This window comes from Malurus melanocephalus, unplaced genomic scaffold (genome assembly GCF_030028575.1).
Source record: "Malurus melanocephalus ecotype Western Australia unplaced genomic scaffold, MMel_1.1 scaffold_30, whole genome shotgun sequence".
Taxonomy (NCBI): Eukaryota; Metazoa; Chordata; class Aves; order Passeriformes; family Maluridae; genus Malurus; species Malurus melanocephalus.
In genome coordinates this window covers 1,004,675-1,025,228 of record NW_026623262.1, presented here as the reverse complement: position 1 = coordinate 1,025,228, position 20,554 = coordinate 1,004,675, and the positions used below count along the sequence as shown (strand labels likewise).

Here is a 20,554-nt window from a genome sequence, read left to right as displayed (position 1 = left end):
AAAATTGTGTTTCCTTTCAATTGTTAATGTTGTATAAAAGCTAAAGAAATGAGAAGTCTGAAGATTGTTGCTGAAACTGGAAAGGACATGTCCAATTGTGTGGTCAATATGAACTCACCTTAATGAATTATGGTGAGATTTTTGAATTTTCTCCAGGGAGATTCTCTTGTGCTATCATCAGCTCAGGCACATCATTGRACAATGGCATCCCTTTCCTTCTTGTGCCAGCAGATCCACTAAGGGTGGAGACAGTCTGTGTAACACAGAAGCTCATCTGTTGATGCTGAAGTGAAAGTGAAATCTGGATGTGAGAATCTAGGAAGAGTTCCCAAGCTTTCCTGATGGACACTTCACATTGGCCAAGGACTGAGTTTCAGGTGTAAATCTGGGGTTTCTTTTATTTGTTTTGCACTCAGCTGATGCTTTTTGTGTTGTTGGGTTTGAGGATTTTATTCTCTCACTAACTCTCTCTGAGAGGTCTTAACTGTTTTTTAGGTACATGGGAAGTTTTCCATGCTAGAAAGTACATCTCAGTGTCAAGGATAGATTATGTTTACACATAGTGGCAGTGCTATAGTCTTAAATACTGCTATAACTTAAACACTGCTTTAATCAGTAAGCTCAAAGCGTAAACCCAGTGCAAACCTTTTGGCAGCCTGTGCTATTTTTGTTAAATAAAAGCAAATTAATCAGGATCCCCCAGGGGTGCAGACATAGGTAACTGTTCTGTGCTATGTTGAATGTGCATTGTTGGACAATTCTTTTTTTCTGAACGTGGGGTGTAGCATCCACAGCTCAGGCTGAGCKGCTCCACCCTGTGGACAGAGATTGTACAGTTCTGCACACAAATGTCTTCACAATGGAATAAAACAAACCTGAGACCTGGTCCAAGGGCACTTTTCTAATTATTAGCAGAATATTAGATGCTTTCTCCTCCATCATAAAATCATAAACTGGCTTGGTTATTCTTTCAGTGGCATGTATTGTATCTGGCTCGTACATCTTCAAAATGATGGCAGAAAATTAAAAACYCTCTATAGATTTTGCTTGTTTGAGTCTGTGTTGAAACAAGGAAAAGTGCCATTTAGTCTCTGAAATATCTAGTCTTCCAAAACATCTAACAATATAGCTAGGACTTTGCAATTGCATGACATCTGGGCCATGTCCAAGAACATGTTGGGAACAATTCCTGCAGTTCTCCATGCTGTTCCTGAGGGTTTGTCTGTGTGTGAAGTGAGTGATTGGTCAGTGTCCTGATTCTAGTCAGGGGGAGGGAGGAGGGTTGTTCAAACCCAGCTGAGAAACCAATAGTATTGTTGTATGCAGCAGCCTCTGTGAGTGTGTAAGAATTGGTTGACATTTGATATTTACAGTACCCTGAATGAAAGAGGTATATAATATGAACATGATTTATCTGAAGTGATTTCGTAGTTACTAGAAATTGTGCCTATAAAATTCTACTTATTCCTGTGGGATTCTAATTTCCATGATATATTTTGATGTATTGATCCCTGATTTTTTTTTTTTTTTGTGACTCTATTAGCAGTTCCATGATAAGCATTGTGGAAGGCTGGTCATGTCAGGGCTGGTTTGCTTTTGGTTAAATTTTAGTTAATGCTGATAGGATGTGATAAAAGTGGTCTGTTTTTCATGTGACTGAATCTTAGTCCCCTGGGAGAATGCATTATGAAAACTGCATCCTCTGGATGTAGACCTCCAAAGAAGTTGCAGGCTAGACCTTCCTGCTCACAGTGAGCACTTAACTTTCTTTTGGTCTCTGTTAGTTCTGTGAGGAAGGCCACTGTCACATGTCAAGTATAACAGAGTATCATAGACTCCCAGAGTGGTTTCAGTTGGAAGGGACCTTAAAGGTCATCTAGTTCCTGCACCGCTTGCTATGGATAGGGACACCTTCCACTAGATCATGTTGTTCAGGGCTCCATCCATCCTGGCTTTGAATGCTTCCAGAGGTGGGGGAGCCACAGCTTCTCTGGACAACCTGTTCCAGTGCCTCACCACCCTCACAATGAAGTGTTTCATGTAGGAAAATTTTAGAGTACTGCTGCAGCAGTGGATAAGGAGATACTAAATTATTTCTTGTGCAGTGTAAATAGGGGACTGTGTAAAAAGAACAGTTCTGAAAAACAAATCCATTGCATTAGTGTAGTGCCTGACCATTCCCTATGCTTGTATTGGCAGGGTACAAGTCAGTCTCCTCAATGCTGAATTTGTATCTAATGCACACACAGTCCAGAGCAGAATATAGACTATTAAATGTGCTGATAAAAATTTGGTAGGGCCAGTCTGTCAGTGTTTTTCAGCTGTGCTTTTATTGTGTGAATCTGACACAATTTTTCAGTGCAATCTTGGATCATTTTTCATTTAAAAAACAGCCTACAAAAAAAACCCCAAACAGGATGTACTTCTTTCTCACCTCTGCCTTACAGGCGGAATGTGCACATATGGCTATGTCCTTCCAATAAAGGAAGCATGATTTTGACACAGCAATTAATTCTACTGATTGCCTTTTCAGCTTTTTTTTTTTTTTTAGCAGTATATTTATAAATGGGACTTAACAAATGTTGAGAAAAATCTTCACTGGCTTAATAGAAACAGGAGGAGAGGAAGCTTTCCGCAGTATTCGTTTGCAATGGTAAGCTCATGTGCCTRCAGCTGTGCTGTTGCTTTACTGTGGTGCTCAGGGAGCTCCTGGCTGGRCTGTGTATCTGCCCAATGTCACATCTTGTCAAAGTGAGCTGTGGTCACAGTCCCCTCCCAGCACCCTTGTATGCTCCTCCTCAGTGGCAGAGCAGCAAGCACAGCAGTAACTCCATGGAGCATCTCTTATTCCTTAGCTTTTATTGAAACTGTACTATCCCAATCCATCTCCAGCTGTATTAGTATGAAGATGAYCMTTTTGTCTCAACTTGCTTTTTAGCMAGAGCTGAGCCCTGTGTCCCAAAGCATGGTGAGCCCCAGGGACAGWGCACACAGCAGTCCTAGGACAGAAACTTGGAGGATGCCTCCCAAGCAGCCTCTGAGATGAGTGAGTTGCAGACTGCTCTGTCAGAGGGAGAGCTCACTCTTGCTAGCTCAGCTTGTTGACTTTTGTTCACACTTAATAGAAGGGTTTATGAGAAGCAGAAAGATCTTTTTTTATTGCTTTTTTGGCAGGGTGCTATTGATGTTGCTGGTCGTCATGACTTTTAAATGTAAAAAGCTGGCATCTTCCTTCTCCCATTGCTGTGCAAGAGCAGCTGTGGAAGACACAGGCAGGGCTTGCTGTGTCTCAGAGCTGTTTTAGCATTTGTCCTTCTTTCTACACAGGAATGCTGTGTATCACAGTCTCTGACAATTGCTTGCAACGTTCTGCCTCACAGCAGTTCTCACCAAGCTGTGTAGTCAGGCCAGGACCATTTTTAAATTATAAAATGGATTTTTGATCTGTCACATCCTATCTCTATCCTTGTGTCTGTCAGTGTGTGTCTTCCTGTGTTGTCAATTGCCATGACAGAGTTCTTTTCACAAAGTCAAAGTGGAGCTGAAGACACCAAAAAAGCTGTTATCCAGAGAGACAATGCTGGCTGGGACAATATTGGATTAGAAAAACTTGGGAATAGAGATACTGATCTTCCTTTGATCTGTAGGAGGAACTCATCAACAAGGGCCTCAGCTCTTTCACCTGCTACTGTTCCTAGTTTCTGTTTAGATGTCTTATTTTTTATAAACARTAAGTGTGTTTTTCACTTGTGGACATTTCCATGGACTCTTAATTCCAGTAAGTGTTCTTTGATATCCTAGAAATGCAGCTAATAATTGTTGGAAACGTTTCATTTAATGTAGTGCCATGATAACATGAGAGTTAATAACACAAGTTTCCATTATTTGTGGACCAATTTGTCTTTTTTTTCTAATTATTAGGAAAAAAGGAGAAAGAAAACAGCTTTAAAACAGAGACAAAAAAACCATTTGAATTAATTTCCTGTAGGGGGAAAGAAACATATGGAGTTACCTGAAAAAAGATTTATCTCTGAGCATTGATCATATCAATCTTTCCAGTTATTTTCCCCATTCCTTCAGACAATAACAAACCTTTGTTCAGCTCTCCTTCCAGCAGCCTGCTCCCTGCTCCCCGATCTGCTTTTCTCYTCCCAAACACACAATGACCTGAGGACAAATGGGAAGCCCATGMAGAAAACCTCTCAGCACTTGCAGAGCTGCTAAAGCACCTCTGAGCAGTTGTTTGGCTGTTGTTCCAAGCCCACAGTGTGCTGGGTGGTGCAGGACTAGATCCAGAGCACAGCTTCTCCRTGGACTCCTGCTCTAGAGCAGCAGATGAGCCTGCGAGGGAAGAAAATCATGATGAAAAAGATGAATGTAATGTTATAAACAGGGAAGGACTATTGGGTAAATAACTTTTGCCGTAATCCTTTGAGAGAAGTTATAATTGTGAGCCATGGAATTGCCAAAAAGGAATGTGAAGTTTTCAGCTTTTCTACCTGGAGCTACTTCATCTRAATTCATGTCATTGGAGGTCTGTTGGACGTTTTAAATGAGAACAGGAAGAGGTAGGGAGTGGTTAATTTTTCAGACTGGGGAGAAACTCACAACTGGAGAAYGCTTTTTGGAATAAAAACTGACATTCTAATTGAAAAAAAATGCTTCCCACCACATTGTATCCATTTCCCATCTCAGACTCTGCCAGTATTTTTTTTTTTAGGACTTTCCTTCATGATCCTGTAAAAAAACAATCATCATCCTCGGCAGGGGTACTTTACTTGGTAGTTGGATCTGTTCTGGAACTAAGGATGTACAAACCRTATTTTTGCCTGAGCAATGGTGTGTGTTATTGTCAACTTTCAGAAAATGAAAAGTCTGTTAATAATAGGAATCATAATAAGTTTGTTATGACTTGATGGTCTAGCTGTTTAAATGGGTCAAGTTTGAGGAAGAAGAGGCTACAACGTTTACTTGACCAGCTGACACAGTTAGAGAGATGTACTTTGGAACATGTGAGTCTGTCTTGAGGCCAGTTATAACAGCAGTCAGAAATCAGATCTGCTCTTAATTTTCTCTGGATGGCTCTGATTTTTGCCTAGGCTGCTAATGGGTGGTTTGGTTTAGGTTTTTTTGCCCCAGGAGATTAATGAGTGCACAGCAGCTGTCTTGGTCTAAAATGCAAGGGCGGACAAGTTCTCAGCAGATCTTTACCAATGGATAGGGTGGCAGAGTCAGTCTTGTGCTCGTTTATTGAGTTTTAGCTTTTGGTAAAGCCACAACGCTCTAAAGGTGGATTTTAGAGCAGGAAAGTGAACACTCATTGTCTTGGTGTTGTGTGTGGAAAAACAATTCATAGCAACCAAGCAAACAGTCTCCCCATTCAGCAAATTAGGGCATTATGCAATGGATAGAGGGGTTGTATTTCAAAAGTGCCTGAAAGCTTGCCCTTTTTTTAGAGTTTCTTCTGCTCAACTTTGACTGGACAGACATTGTATTCAGGGAAGAAGATTAATTTGCAGCTAGGAGACACTTTTACACCATACAGTGCTGTTCTTTTTCACTAGTAGGGTAACTGTTCAGAATATTTGTGTAATCAAGCTTCAATCAATATTTCCTGTTAGATGTGTTAGAGATATGAAGACAAAAAAGTATATTTGAGAATGCCTCCAGGCTGTGACTATAACAGTTGTCACTGGCTTGAAGTTACAGTAAAACTGATGTGCCCTTGTTAGTGTTATTAATGTTTGGGAGAAATGAAGCATGCCATGGGAAATTAACTCTGTCTCTGTGCAGGCAGGCTTTTAAAATAGGAGACAAAGAAGGATTTGCAGAAGGAAAAATAGGAAAGGAAATGTCAAAGGGTAAATGGTTTCTCTGTATYATCTCTTGCCATGGTTGGAATGAGAGAGTGTAAGAGCAATAGATTCAACAGGTATTTCTCCAGCCTTCCATGCAATCTTCACTGGCCATGACCAAAACAGTGTCTCCAAACAAAACCAGTCTGGATTTAAAAACAAACAAGTTTGATTACCGTGCTCAAGCTTGTGTTACCTGTCATTACTCTGAATTTACAGTAAACAAGAGTTTGCTGTACTAAAAGATACTTGGACCATTTTCCTCTTAAATYTAAAAGATGCTGTTCAATAAAGGCCTTTTCTGAAATTTTTGACCTTGCAAAATTAGTTTACAATAGACCTTTTAAATAACCATAGGGAGGATGGGAAACTGCCGAACTCATTGATCGGCACTTCAAAGCTGCAGTCAGACACAGTCAGTTTTGTCACAATGAATTAAAAAACAAAACAGGCTGTTTTAAATAAATACATTAGAGAGGCATATTTGATTTTGACAACATATTCAGCTAGAAGATGTTGTCAAAATCAAATTTACTGTGTCAATTAAACATTTCAGGATACCTGTGAGCTATCCTAACTCATGGTGATATAAATCAGAAGGTCAGGCCTTTGGCCTGACTCTGTTGTGCCTGCAGCTGACCTGCAGAGCCGTATCACGAAGCAATTCCCATCATGTCTGTCTTTTCCTAGGGAGCAAAGGTGGTGTTTCCAGTAATACTGAAAATCAGCAGCAGCCTGTTGTCTGGAAACTGAGCCCCTGCAATCAGAAAGCAACATTAAATTCTGTCTTTGTTGTATGTCCACAAGGTGGCACTTGCCATCTTTTTACCTCTCTGAGAGCTAAATTTTTATACTTTCAGCAACACTAGAAATAATACTAGAGGTTTTGAAACTTACCTTAAATAGTAAGCTTTCATGGGAGGGGTATTTCTCCAGCCCTCCATTAAAGTACAGTCAAGAGAGGAGAAAACAGCTGTGTTTTGCTTGTTACCATTGCATATGTGAAAATTCCACCTTAAAATATAAGATTGATTTTTTTGCTATAAAGGATGTAAAAAAAATTTGTTTATCATTACATACAGTCACATGCCAGCATTTTATGAAGCAAAGAGGAGGAAAAAAGAATACTTCCTTCCCTTACTTTAGTTACATGAAAATCTAGAAWTGAATCATTTGCAACCTGGTCTAATCACTTAGAGGATGAGTTCATTTAACTGCMGCAGTGCTTGTGATGAGCAAAATATTACTTCTTAAAATTTCCCATCATTCATAAAGAGGCAGTAATAGTAGACCTGTTCATAAAAGGCATTGAACTCTGGCTGTTTTCAGTGGGTCTCTCATTCAACCCCATTAGAAGYATTTCCACAGAATTTATTGTTGCCAAATCAGGCATTTGTGGAAATAGGATGGCAATGTGATCCGTTTTTTCTTTCCCCCTCAAGACTGATGTAATTATCAGAGCATGGCCTTCTTTAGGCCCCTTCACTTTTGCTGAGTCTGCTTTTTTGTCTCCCCCTTGCTCACATCAGCAAAGTGCCATTAGCCCTTGTAGCTTTCTGGGGCATTGTTCACACTGACATTCTCTTAATCATTTTTTCCAGTAATAATTAGAAACCTAATTGTACTTTTTTGGAGTGGTAAAAGCAAAAGCATGAGAGGATGAAAGAGCAAATAGAAATACATTTTGTCCTATTAAAAATTCCTGGGGCATAGTGTGTGTGATGTAGTGCCATCTTGCAACTGAGGGGATGCTTTCATTATTGATGCCTGTTTTCCATGATTTGTATCTTTCCCTTAGACTGTATTTTGCTCCATTCTCCTCCCATATGGGAATGCCTTTGAAAAAGAGGCAGAAAATACATTGAACTGTTCTCTTGTTTAGATAATTCAAACATAATTTTAAAAGTCCAAAGGTGACCATGAGCGTTGGAATCTCTGGGCATTGAGGAGTATTTCTACCTGCACCGAAGGGTAAAGCAAAGGAGCAGAGCTTTGTGTAAGAAGAGTTGGCACTGGTGGCTGTTGCCTCTACCCACAAGCTCGGGCACATCCCTATGGGTGGATGRCTTTGGTGGTGCAGTGCCTTTCTGGTGTGCCAGCTTTCCCAGGGCTGGCCTGGAAGCCGCTGGGTGTGTTTGAGCTGGCTGCCTATGACCTCTTCCCTGCAATTGGCCATCCCCTGGCATGAGGCAAAACGTGGAAGCTGGGGATAGCTGCTTTTTGGACCTAGAGGCAATTTGTCTCTGTGGTGAGACTGGGATTTAGTTGGCCTTTAACAGCTGYCTCACTCCAGTTCCTCACCACAGTGGGTTGTGTGAGCAGCACCATGGTCTCTGAGCAGGGGATGCTCTGCTGGGAGGATTAGCTGTTGGCACACCACTGGGGTGCGTGCTGAGCTCTAATATCTACCAGCATGGTAAAGTGGATGCCTGGCTGATGTCTTTTCCCTACCTGGAGAARGTGGAGAAGGTATATGGTGGTTTATTTGGAGACTTTTGCACTKAATCTTCTTACAGCAGTGATGTCCTAGGAGGAACCTTGATATGTCTAAAAGTTTTCAAAGCATTTTTCTTTTCCTTAATTCAAAGGAAATTGTGTGCCAAAGATAACATTAAAGTAGCATCAAAGACTCAGTAACAGTCTAGAAATATCAGTCATCATTGCTGAGTGTCATACAGTGTATTGTATATTCAGGAATTGGCAGAAATGTGGTGCTTATTGCCTGGGGTGTTCACAGCCCTGCGGGGATCCTCCCATAAACAAAGGCAATTCTGTGATGCTGTGGTTGTGAAACCCTAAGCATTTTCCACATGGCGCCAGGCCAGGTGTGCCATCAGGTTCTTGTCATTAATGTCTTTGTTTTAAGGCACTAATAGAGCAACATTATGTTTGGGTTAACTTTATTTATTCAATGACTTTTAAACCCCAACTATTTTTTTCTTAATTTTTTTTTTTTTTTTTTTTTTTTGTAAAATAACAGTATAAGAGGTTTTGTATAAGAGAAAAGGAATATTCCAAAAAGTTGCATGACATATCTTTAAAAATATGTGGTAAGCCTGTGCAAGATATTTTGGTCAGAAATAGTCTGTTGTACCTTTGTGGTGGAAAGGTGAAGGCAGGAAGGACAGGATTGAGCCAGAGAATCATTTCCCTTTTTGTGTACATGTGAAGGACTTGGATGCTGAAAATGTATTTGTTTCTAAGAAGACATTTCTTGGCAGGGAAGAAAGCCTGACCACAGCTTTCTGATGTGTTTATTGACACCGAGTGACGTGCAGTTGTCCGCAGCCTTTGGCAGTTGTGTGGCACCCTGGAGCCAGGGCAGGGTGAACTGGTTTCTGCAAGACCTCACGTAATGGGTGTTAGGCACACATGTGACACTTGGTTTTTGCATCAAGGTCCTGCTCCTGTCCACCACCCCATCACAGCTTGTCATTGAACTTACTACTCCTGCTAGCAGAGGGGTGGGAAGAGGTTTTGAGGAAAGAGAGGAGCATCCCACGGTCTTGTCTAGGACCGACGAAGGACATTTGGTATGTGCCCCTTACTTGTTCAGTGCACATGCTATAGACAGGGATGATTTGGTGTTTCTGCACCCTGAATCCTGCTGCTTCTTCAGAAGCTGCCTGCCATCATCTTTCCCTCCTGCTGCCAGCTGCATAGGGACTTCTGCAAAATGCTTCCAGTGCTGCTGCAGCCAAGGATCAGCTTCTCATATTTAGCCRGAAACCATGGAGTTGTGGTCCATCTGTTTTAGTGCTGCTGCCTAGGGCAGTGGCTGTATTCATCCTTCAATTAACTCGGTGCCGTTTGAATTTTATTTTGGTTGGAGTGTGTAAAAGCCCTAACTGCTAGGGCCTGCTTGGCTGCTGACAAAAACATTTTGTGATGGCTTGAGCTTAGTTTCTTAAATGCTGTTGGCACTTGTACTCTGAAAAACAGAGATAAAATTACATTTTCTGTCCAACTGCACCATTTTTTGTGGCTTGAGAATCTCACCAGCAAATAAATTACAGCTTTGTTTCTCTAAGTCAAGTGGGTTTTTTATGTGAATCCTTTGGGCATMGAGAAGGTGCTAATAAGGAAGATATGGGGGCTGAAGAGGAATTTTCTAGAAGTTGCTTTTCAGGCACAAAAAGGAGTCTGTTGTATGGGTCAGCAAATGGCCACATCCRCTGGGCTGGTCGTGAATCTCTCCAGGGGTTAATTTTTGACACATGCTGCTGCCAAACAAAGCAAGATTAGCATTTTATGATATATGCTAATGCTTTCTGGTTAGTGCCTAGGCTGCCGCTTATGGAAGAATATTTATGCTTTCCTGYATCTTTTCATATGTGTGACTTCTAGATCAGTTCAGAATATGAAATTAGACTTTTTTTTTTATCCTGATTGTGTTGTTAGTTGGTCCACGTGGCTGAGAACTGGCCTCTTCCACAAAGTTCACTAGCTGAGGCCTCACCTSTGTTCAACAGAGATATCAAATAAAATCAAAGGTTGGGATAAGAGCTGCTGTGTCAGCAGATAGATTATTATTTCCTCCCAGATAGCATTAATCACTGATGTTAGAGATGACCAAACTGCAGGTACTGACATCCAGTCAAAGAAAAATAAAGCTGAATTCTCTCCAGGAAGTCTCTCTGTAAGTCCTACATTGCTTTATGGGGTTGCCATGCAGAGTTAAGCKGCTGCTGCTCCTCTACCCTAGAGCTGGCTGATCTCCAGTGGGGAGAGAAACAGCCATTTCAAGCAGAGGTAAACATTTTTATTCTTTCTTTAAAAGGAATACACAAAGACCAGCACTCTAAACAGTTTAAGGCAATAGTAACAGTTTTCATATCTGTAGCTAAAATGTACACTCTGAAAGTACTGCCCTTGTCCAGAYTTTTTAGAATGGATAAAATAGGAGTAAGAAAGAAGCAAAATAACAAAAGGAAATGCTACATTGTAATGTCACAATTAGTCACATTTGTGTTTATGGAAAATCTGAGATGGTCTCCTACTGTTTGTGTCTGTATATGAACTTAATGGCTGTATGGTCTATTGGCAGAAGCCCATTTCTGTGGAAGTGTGGGTTTCTGATGGCGTGCTTTTCATCTCTTAATTGAAGGTGTTTCATGCTCATGATGCATAGTTTCCATTTGTTTTTTTGTTCACATGAATTGGTGTGCTCAAAGGATGGCATAATGGACCCAGAGAGCAATGCTCACAGAATTGTGACATTTKTAGCTGTTGCCAGAAGCTGCCTGTTGTGCTGTTCTGGACTTTCTCTGTTTTCTCTGCATTTAAGCAAATTGCAAGGAATCTTGGAGTAGAGATGAGATGAGATAAGATGACTTGAAAATGAGATGCTGAGCAGATAGAGTGGGATGGATAGGTGAGTCCTAACAGGACAACACTGGGAAGCAAACCAAAGCACTGCTCAAGGATGAGGGGAGAGGTCTTGCATGCAGGTGGAGATTGCTAAGGCTGGGGGAATGCAGAGTCCTGGAAAAAAAGAGGAGTGTGTCTATGAGGAAAGAACATGATGGCARGAAACAGCTGAGTATCCAGAATTTCTCCTGTGATTAAAATATAGGAAACTAAAGGTGGATCTTCAGGAAACATTGCACTTCTGATTGGCTTGAAACGAACTGAGAAAGGATGAGCTACTTGGATCACGTCACCCTCAGGATTCTACATATATGAACTGATGGCCTTAAATATTGCTTGTACAAACTGCCAAAGTAAGAACAGACACTGTCTCCGAGTTGCTCAGAATAAAGCTGCCGTAAAAACACTYGTCAGAAGCTTCATAGAAAGCTGAAGTGTTTATTGTCTTACATGGTAAATTTGGCTTATGGGAAATCTGTGTGGTTTTTAGTACATATAATCTGCACTGTGTATGTAGCCCAGCTAATTCTGAGTGAAAGTATCTGTCAGCTTGAAACTGGTCTCAGCTTGAAATTGCAATTTATGTGCATGGACAGCATCACTGATCTAAAATGTCCTTGCTGATGAGAGTACCTTCATACTGGCAAAAATCTGACCAATGCTGGTAGGATTGCATCTGGACAGAGCTGATAGCATCRGTTTATGTATTTATGTTTTCTGCAGTGCTCTAGGCCTTTGGAGAAGAGTAGCTTTAAGCTGAATTGCATGTCACTTAGGACAGAAAATACAGTTAAGATAGAACCTGATGCACAGCTTGTAGAAAAATGTTTTATCATGGAAACATTTAGCASAGCTGAGTTACTTTGAAAAAATCTGAGAACTGACAGTGTAGAGTTTATTGCRTTAATTAGAAAGTGCTGCAGCATTAGTGAGAAAATGTATTTTGGGCTCCACATTTTCTGTGGGTTTTTTATCWTGCCTGTAAGTGCTTTTCAGATGCCTAATTGGAGATGCTATACATGGAAGCCTGTAYTATCTGAAAATCAAACCCTTTTCCTAATAATGCATTTCTAAATACTTTTGACATATTAAATGGACCCACATAGGTTAACCTTTAAAGATGAGTAACTAATAGAAAGGGCTGGTGTTTATGCTTATTCTATTTCATCTTTGTGTAGTAGGATAGTTTTAGTAATAAAAACATTCTTGCTCAGAAACAAACAGTACAGACCCTCTGCTTCACTGTTTCACTGTACTTGTACTTGCTACTACACTGGTTTATATTAGATAACTTTTTTTAAAAAATCACAATAGAAATGACCTTTTGTTTTTTTCATTGCCTTGTCTGGGATGGCCACAGGGTATTCTCACACTGTAAAGGCAATAAAGCTCACTGACAGATTTTTTTTCTAGCAAAAACCTTGTGCACAGCTGCATAACATAAATMATTCCTTCCCATTTCTGAATGTTAGGTATTTGTTTTATGAAAGTAACTGATGTTCTTGCCTGATTTTAACAARRTTTGAGGTTTTTTGTTTGGCACAAATATTGTCACTTTTTAGTTTTATAACCAYRCTGCCCTTAGTTGTAACAATTGCATGGCTKGAGTGTGAGCTCAAGTATAGGTTAGACTGCCAAGAAGTTTGTATTTTCGTAACAGTCAGCTCATATTTTACAAATACAGTGTGTGTTGTCCTTTACTTAAAWTATTTATTTGTAAATTCAACTAGTGCATATATTGCCAACACCCAGAGTATATCAAAAGCAAGTTCAGGTAGGGGTAAGACAAGTGTCTTCTGGGACTAAAGCCATGGTTTCTACTTACACATTTTGCCCCTTTTCCATATGACATTGYATTGCTAAGGGATCAGGTTACATTGCTTCTGGAATGAATCGACTTGCRCTGCCTTAATTAGAGGTATCAAAGTAGGAATGAGTAATAACYCTGGCTGCATCTGTTGCTGCTGATTTGCTTTTACTGCCACAGTGAAGCACAAGCTGCTTAAGGTCTCTCTGCAGATTCAAGGTGTTCTGGCCAATCCACAGGATGTGGTAGAGCATCTGCAGGAYCTTCCAGAGATCAAACCCATCATATTCAGGGGCATGGCAGTTTCAATGAGTGCTGCCCTAATAATAAAGGCATAATGAATTGTATTTCTAAAACCCACTGCCACCAGCATGGTTCTGCAAGGACTGCACCCTCTTCATGCTTTGAGCTAATATATGGGGTAAAAAATTGAACAAAATTTCAGTGCAGGCAAGGTAGAATGTTCCTGGAGGGGCTGGCAAAGTCTATGCCAATTAAACTGGAAAATACCTCATTCCACTAAGCTCTAGTTTAGATATTTTTGATGTGACTCTATCTGTGAGAGGTGGACTACAGGTTGACTAAGAAGACAGATGGCTTACCTTACGGGGAGGAAAAGCAAAATCCTTTCTCAGCTTCAGGCTTGGTTTTACAGGTCTTAAGTACTCTCAAGTGGAGATGCCACTCAGGCCAAAATTGAAGCAGTGAGTTTCCCAATTGCTTGATCTTTATGTAACCTTATAATGAAAACTAGAAATGTGTTTTGTTGGGTGTGAGCAGACAATTGCAAACAGAGGTCAGGCATGAATGCTGCAGTCAGAGGTGGCTACAAACTGCAAGGCTGGCTGTGTGGATGGCTCAGCTTGTGGCCCTGTGGTGTAAAGAGGATGGAATAACTCACCAGCTCCAAGGCAGATAAGCACAGCATCTTGCAGAAAGCCTCAGTGACTTGTGGCACCAGAACTGAAGCTGATCAGAGCAGTAAAACGGTGGATCRGAGTTGAAGTTTGCAGCATAGTCYGGAGCTCAAAATGTCAGATTAGTTGTAAAGCAAGTCATAAGGGTGACAGAATTTAGAAGACATTGGGATTTTATATTTTTTGAAACTTGATTTGAAAATTAAAATTTGGGATTAGAAATATGTTGGTACTTTTCATATGTACTCAGTACTTCAAGAAAGAGCTTGTACTCAGTATGAAAAAAAAAACCTCTCTTTTTTTCCAAAATATTTCATGGTCCTTGCATACTCTAATTTTATTTTAGGAGTTGTTAATTGCCATCCAGAAGAGGGAAAARCTAATGGCAGGAATAAGATGCATGGAAACTCATTTATTGGAATATAAATTGAGATATAAATAATCTTCCTGGTGCAGTTTAAAAATGGAATTTATAGATATAGTAAAATAATATACATTCTCCTTCCCCCTCACAGTATGTTGGCTTCTGATCTGCATGTTTGCCATTTTTCAGATGTGTTTCTATAGTTTTTATTCTAGCTGGATAAAGAAAATACCTTTTCACATTTTTAGTTTGAGTAAAGGGGGAAATTTTAACAAGTTGTTCTATACTTTAATAGTAAAACATTTAGAATCTAGGTGCAATATTATTGTAATAATTYTGCAAGTGCTTCTGTAGGTTTTTTCTGTGTTAAAATGTTTTCAACACAACATTAAGATTTTTTGTTTTCTTTCAGATACAGATGAATACAGACCACCTGTTTGGAAATCTTACTGTAAGTATCTCAATGTTTTGGGCTTTTTTCCAAATCAACTGAAAGTTGTGTTTGGATGCTTTAAAAGTCTCATTCCTCTTTTCATCAGAATGTGAGTTTAAGAAGCATCAAAGGGGTTCATTTCTGCTTARAGGTAGGTGCAGTTGAACTATCCACAAGGGCAAGTGAACATGGATTGTTTGGAGGAGTAGATTCTCTGCCCCTTATTAACATAARTTGTCCCACTCCTAGCTGATCCTGCTTATAGTGTTTTAGGGCTYCTGTGATCTGGTATTTACATCACTAGAGCTGAGCTTGAGCTGGTGAGAAAAACCCACAAAATAAATTGTTTTCCTCAGGAATTTGCTGATTTAGTAAAATGAGAGTGTTTGCTTGGCCTTATGTGACAAATCACTAGCAGGTTTTTTGAAGCCCTGACTAGAAGGGCCAGGTTTGTGACCAGCCTGCCCCTGCTCTGCAGTGCTTGATAAGTGCCCTACCCAGGGAGAGCTGGCCTTGTGGGCTGCCTTAGTCAGGTGTGCAGGGCAGCAGYCCAGGTGCCTTGCCCTGAGATCAGTGCCACTCTCTTGGCAACTTCACAACTTGCTGTTTTCAGTTCAAAGAAACCAAACCCAAACCAAACCAAAAAAACAAATCCACAAAAAAAGCAAACAGCCATTTTTAAATGCAAATAATTCCATGTAAGGGAATGAGCTGTTTTTCGGCTGTGCTAATGGAGATTTAGGGAYGTGGAAGAAAACATGAGAAAAATGTAAAAGAGTATCAAAGCTTCCCACAGTGCCTCACCTATAAATTCTAGTTCTTTGTATATAGAAAAACCAAGATGTGAGACATTTTGTGTCTCCAGGAACCACAGCGAGAAAGAAGAGTCTTCTGTGAAAAGCAGATTTTGAAAACAGAATGTTTGTGTGTATAACACACTTAACAGTTTAGGGATGTCAGACTTACATTTGCATTACTATGTATATATTCAGCTTGGTGTCTTCAGGCTGGATAAAGGGATTTGCTTAAAGCAGCATTTCCCATCGTGAAAATGTTTGCTCTCTAAAGGTCGAGGAGATTTAGCTCTTGAGAAAATGTAGTCATTTCAAAAGGTTTCCTTCCTGCTATGGGAGACTTTTCAATCAGAGTTGTGGAATTAAAGGCTTGGTGAGAACCATGGTTRGAAAGAGAGCAAGTGTAAGAGGGCAGATTCGATTAGTTTTTTCAGCCCTGTACCTTCTGTGAACTCAGTTCAGTTTATTCTGTGCCATAATCCACAATGGGGTGGTTCAACCTGTCTAATACCAAATCTTCACTGGCAGCTTGGCAGAAACTGAAAGCCTGAGCATGTGCAAGTGTGTCTGCAGCCACTCTCCAACATGGTTTGCATGTATGGTTTGTGTGCACCCACTCTCCTACAGCACCATGGTTTACCTGCTGAGGTGAACCTTCCCATGTTCCAGAAGTAAGCTCTGAATCCTGAGGTTTGATTAAATTTCTGCCTCATGGCAGATGAAGAGRAATATCTTGTTTGACTTCCCTGGCAATAATTACAGCAAGGAAGCTGGTGTTGAACAGTTTGAATTGCATACATCAATTAGAGGAGGAGGGATAGGAAGCCTGTTTTGTAACTTAACTAGTCAGCCTGCTGTGCTTCTTACTGGAAGAGGAGAAAGGTACTGCCATTCGTGAAAAAATATTTCCTTTCAGAAAATCTTTTTAGCCTGGCTTGAAGTGAGGTGGGAAACAGTTCTGTTTTCAGCCAGTTTCTGTGGAATATGCTGATTGTGGGTCTCCACTGCTCTTTTATAAAATTCAGAAAAATCTTTACTTGCTCTTTGATTTTATTTTTTTTTACCTTTGAACTTGGCTCTGCAGTTCTCAGAATTAAATATGGACAAAGTCCAGTGCCATCAAATAAAACTCTTACAAYAGAAGCTAGGGAATCTATGTGCTGGCAGTATAAATGGTCATGTTATACTTAAAATGCTAATTGMAGTTTTATGTGTAAATGTGCTGTTCTTCATCACTTGCAAAAATAATTTTTGTATTGCCACTGAAGTATGGAAATGACTGATTTTAGTAACAGGAAAAAGCATTATTTTTCTTTTATTTGGAACTAAGGGAGTATTTTTTTCCAGTTTATCTTTTGATTTTGTGATCATTGGGCATCTTGCCATTTTTTCCATTCCCATGAAGCTTGACACATAAATACAGCATTTGCCAGTGGAAAAGACTTGGGATCAAATTAGAACTATAATGAAGTCAAATTATATTAGTTAAATTAATGCATAGTCTTACAATCTGAAGAAGGTGATAGTACATGTCATTAGACCTTGATATTGGTACTAATGATTGAAACAAAGGCAGAAGGTTTGATACTGAGCAGTTCAGAGAGATTCTTGTAAAGTTTTGACTTATTGCTGGTGACTGGGTTTGTGCCCAGCATAGTAGGTTTGGGCTCCATCTGCTTACTGAAGAAAGTTTGACAGCAGCCTGATTTGATATATAAAGAACTTTATGTTTATTATGATTCTTTTTCTGATCTGTTTGTTGGAAACTTGTCTGGTCTCACCTAGTTATTCTATATTATTTGATCAATTGATTGTAAAGAGAATCAATATCCTCTTTTGGCTTTCCGCATTCTTTTTTTCCTGACGACTTGTTAGCGAATTTTTACATCCTCGGTATCTTTGCATTAAACTTTGCAGGAAGTCTCCTTTATTTAAACAGTAATGTTTACTGTTAAAATGTCTAACGTACTCGATCTGTATTAATTAGAATTTAACTTCTGCCTCCTCTCAGTGTATCAGTTGCAACAGGAAGCTCCCCATCCTAGAAGAATAACATGCACWCGTGAGGTGGGTATTATGGCTTTCACTTTTATACAGTCCAGTAATTCCATGTCTGTACTTAATTGTGTCCAACCCAAAGAGTGGTTCTTTGGGACACTGTGCTGTGRTTAGAGTCAGTAGCCACAGGGGCACTGGTACTCAGAAATCCATTTGTTCTAAAARTGGAATTTAAAGYATTTTGATGTGTATCATCATTTAATGAGAATMATTTACTACTTTTTGATTGTTAGATAAATGGAAACACACCTTTTCTTCTCCTTTTTGCATCAGAAATTTGTGGAAGCRAGAGCAGAGCTGTACAATGAACAATGCACCTGTTCATACAGACATCACTGCTAGATGTAATAAGTCAGCAGAGGGAAGACTAAAACTTCCCCTAGTGCTGTTATTTGAGTCATCGTACTTAAGACTCATTAACAGCAGGAGCTAAGCTATGCAAAGCCACWGATTTTATAGAGTGAAGTAGTAACAATGGGATCCCATTGACAGTGATGTAGAGGCACCTGCTCATGGGACCAGCTGTTGAGGTAGACACCCAATTGCTAATGTGCCCTGAGCTGCCATTCAGCAGAGCAGCACCTCTCCAGAGCTGTGGTGCTGGGGGGTTTAAGTGACACCAAACATTGGTGCCAGCAAGATTTAGTCATAACATCCATCTTGCAGCTTCAGTGAAGAACCTGGRAAACATTCGTTTCAATTTCAAAAATGCTGAAATGTTAGGCAATATTGCAAAACTCAGCTCTTACTGAATAATTGAAATAACATTGCTGCAATAAAGCTTGAGTATTTTTATTTTCCAAGAGAAAGAAAATTAATCTTTGAGATGTGTTAGTTGCTTTGATGTAGTAGTAAATATAGTGGGATGTAGCAGTGACCGGAAGAAACATTAATAGCACTCATTTTCCTCTGTTAATTTGATGTTTCTAAAAAAGTTATAGCTATTGCTTACTGCACTTAAGTAAGATGTAGCTATAGGAAAGACCAATACATGAATTTTACAAGAATTATAGCAAAACGTTTGTTTTGACAAGGATTCCTACTGTTAATGAGTGTCCAAGCAGAGGTATTCCAGTTCAAATTGCTGTGCAGGTATCTTAGGTACAACAAGTAAGATTGGGTGGAGGTTTGAAGGAGAGATAGCTACCAAAGGTAAGATCCAAACTGTGAAAAAATGGAAGTTTTCTAGCTTTTTAATCCCATTACAAAATCATTAAAAGGTTCTGTTCTATTTTGTGTGTTCTCTATGGTATGTTTTTCATTACATTAATATACAAAGTATCTAAAGTCTTGTAAAAGCTTTGTATTACAATACAGGTTTATGATTCAAAGTGCTCACCTGGATAGGGTAAATTATTTTATTCTTWGCCTCCAATGGATTGTGCTTATTGCTGTAGAGTGCTGTTGGATAGTTGCTTTTTGCTTCCTCTCAGAAGTATTCCACTGGTGGAAGAAGTGGTAGTATGTGTGCAGTTATGTCTACATGGGCATATTGTAAAATTTTGAAGGGATTTTGGGTAGCCCTCTGACACTGTTCACTGAGGTGCTGACATTACGYCTGTACAATCACTGTAGCTTTTTATTTTCTGAGCCTTATCTCCGAGTCCTGTTCAYTCCCATAGTGACAGATTTACAGCATAATGCTCATAAAATTGCCTGATGCTTGTAGTGAATGGTGAAAATTTTTCTGTTTCTTCAATTAGATGCTTTGAGAACCTCATCTGTGAATGTTTTAATTCCCACAGAATTAGAACCTTAATTTTTCTGTATATATTTTGATTTTTTTAAAAGAAAAAAAAACCAAAACCAACAAAGAAAAGAAAAAAAATCAAACCAACCCATAACAGAAASTACTAGCACATATCAGGAGATCATACAATGCTTAACATAACAATTTGTAATTATTTGACTGCATAAAGTATATGTACTCTCTAGTCAGGGAGAAATTGTAAACAGGTAAGGGAGTCTGAGATATTCAGTAAGGAATGTTGGCATTATATCCCAGGATAGTTTACCTGCAGTGAAGGGTTATGGGGTCTTTTTCCCTAGGTGATAAGAACTCACAAGCAGATTTTATACTAAGTTCTTGTTCATAGTGTTTCTTAGAATACTATTAGCTAATCTAGTCAAATAARCAGAGACATAAATGTGTATTCAGTATCTGAAAATGAAAAAAACATCCTGCCTCTGGAGTGCTGGAAATTGTTCAGCTATTAATCAGATACAGAATGCCCTCCTTTTAGAATAGAACAAGAAGTTTTTGCCAGCCTAATATATAAAAGCATCTGTGTAAAGCTTCTTCAAATACAAATAACACTACTATAACTTCCTCATCCTCATTATCACTGAATTTTAATTCTGTCAATTGGAAGATTTTATTAACAGTAATGCAGATAGTAAATTGAAAAGTTGGACTGGTTTATGAAGGAAAATTTGCCGTGGGTGGTGTCCTGCATGAACTAATCATCCATACTCATTAGAGGGTATCTGAACTTACTGTATCCCTACATTGAGAGATCCTCTTGGTCTACTTCTATGAACAGGTAGCCTGTTAGAGTCAATTGGGGATTTGCAAAAATACCACATACAATCAAAACATGCTGCTAAGACSTACCATCACTGGAGAAAGAAATAGAATGCATTAGTGTCTGTAATGCCGTATTTCTATKAATTTATTCCAAAACAAGATGATGATATATGACAAACTTTCAGTAAGTGTAAAACTATCCCTGTGTCAGAGTGAACAGAAAAATGAGACATTCAGTGTTTTAAAATAGCTTCTTGAATTCTGCAGAATAAACAAACCCGTGTCTGCACCATGAACATTGCTGTAGAAACTGAGAAATAAAAGCTGCAGATTTAGAAACTAGCAAGAATCGAAGTAAATAAAACTATGAAGAAATCAACCAGGTATTTAGCTGCAGAACAGAACATATTAAATACACATATTATCATT

The 20,554-nt window shown here is 39.4% G+C and overlaps 1 protein-coding gene across 3 annotated transcripts in view; it reads left to right on the top strand.

Annotated features, from left to right (window-relative positions):
• Positions 1 to 20,554, top strand: part of CHN1 (chimerin 1) — a 92,962-nt gene that overhangs the window by 6,593 nt on the left and 65,815 nt on the right. For all 3 annotated transcript variants that reach the window (XM_057363686.1, XM_057363683.1, XM_057363684.1), the window contains 2 exons: positions 14,726 to 14,764; positions 17,552 to 17,607. In XM_057363686.1, the coding sequence (XP_057219669.1) occupies positions 14,726 to 14,764; positions 17,552 to 17,607 (95 nt within the window). The remainder of the gene's footprint in view (positions 1 to 14,725; positions 14,765 to 17,551; positions 17,608 to 20,554) is intronic.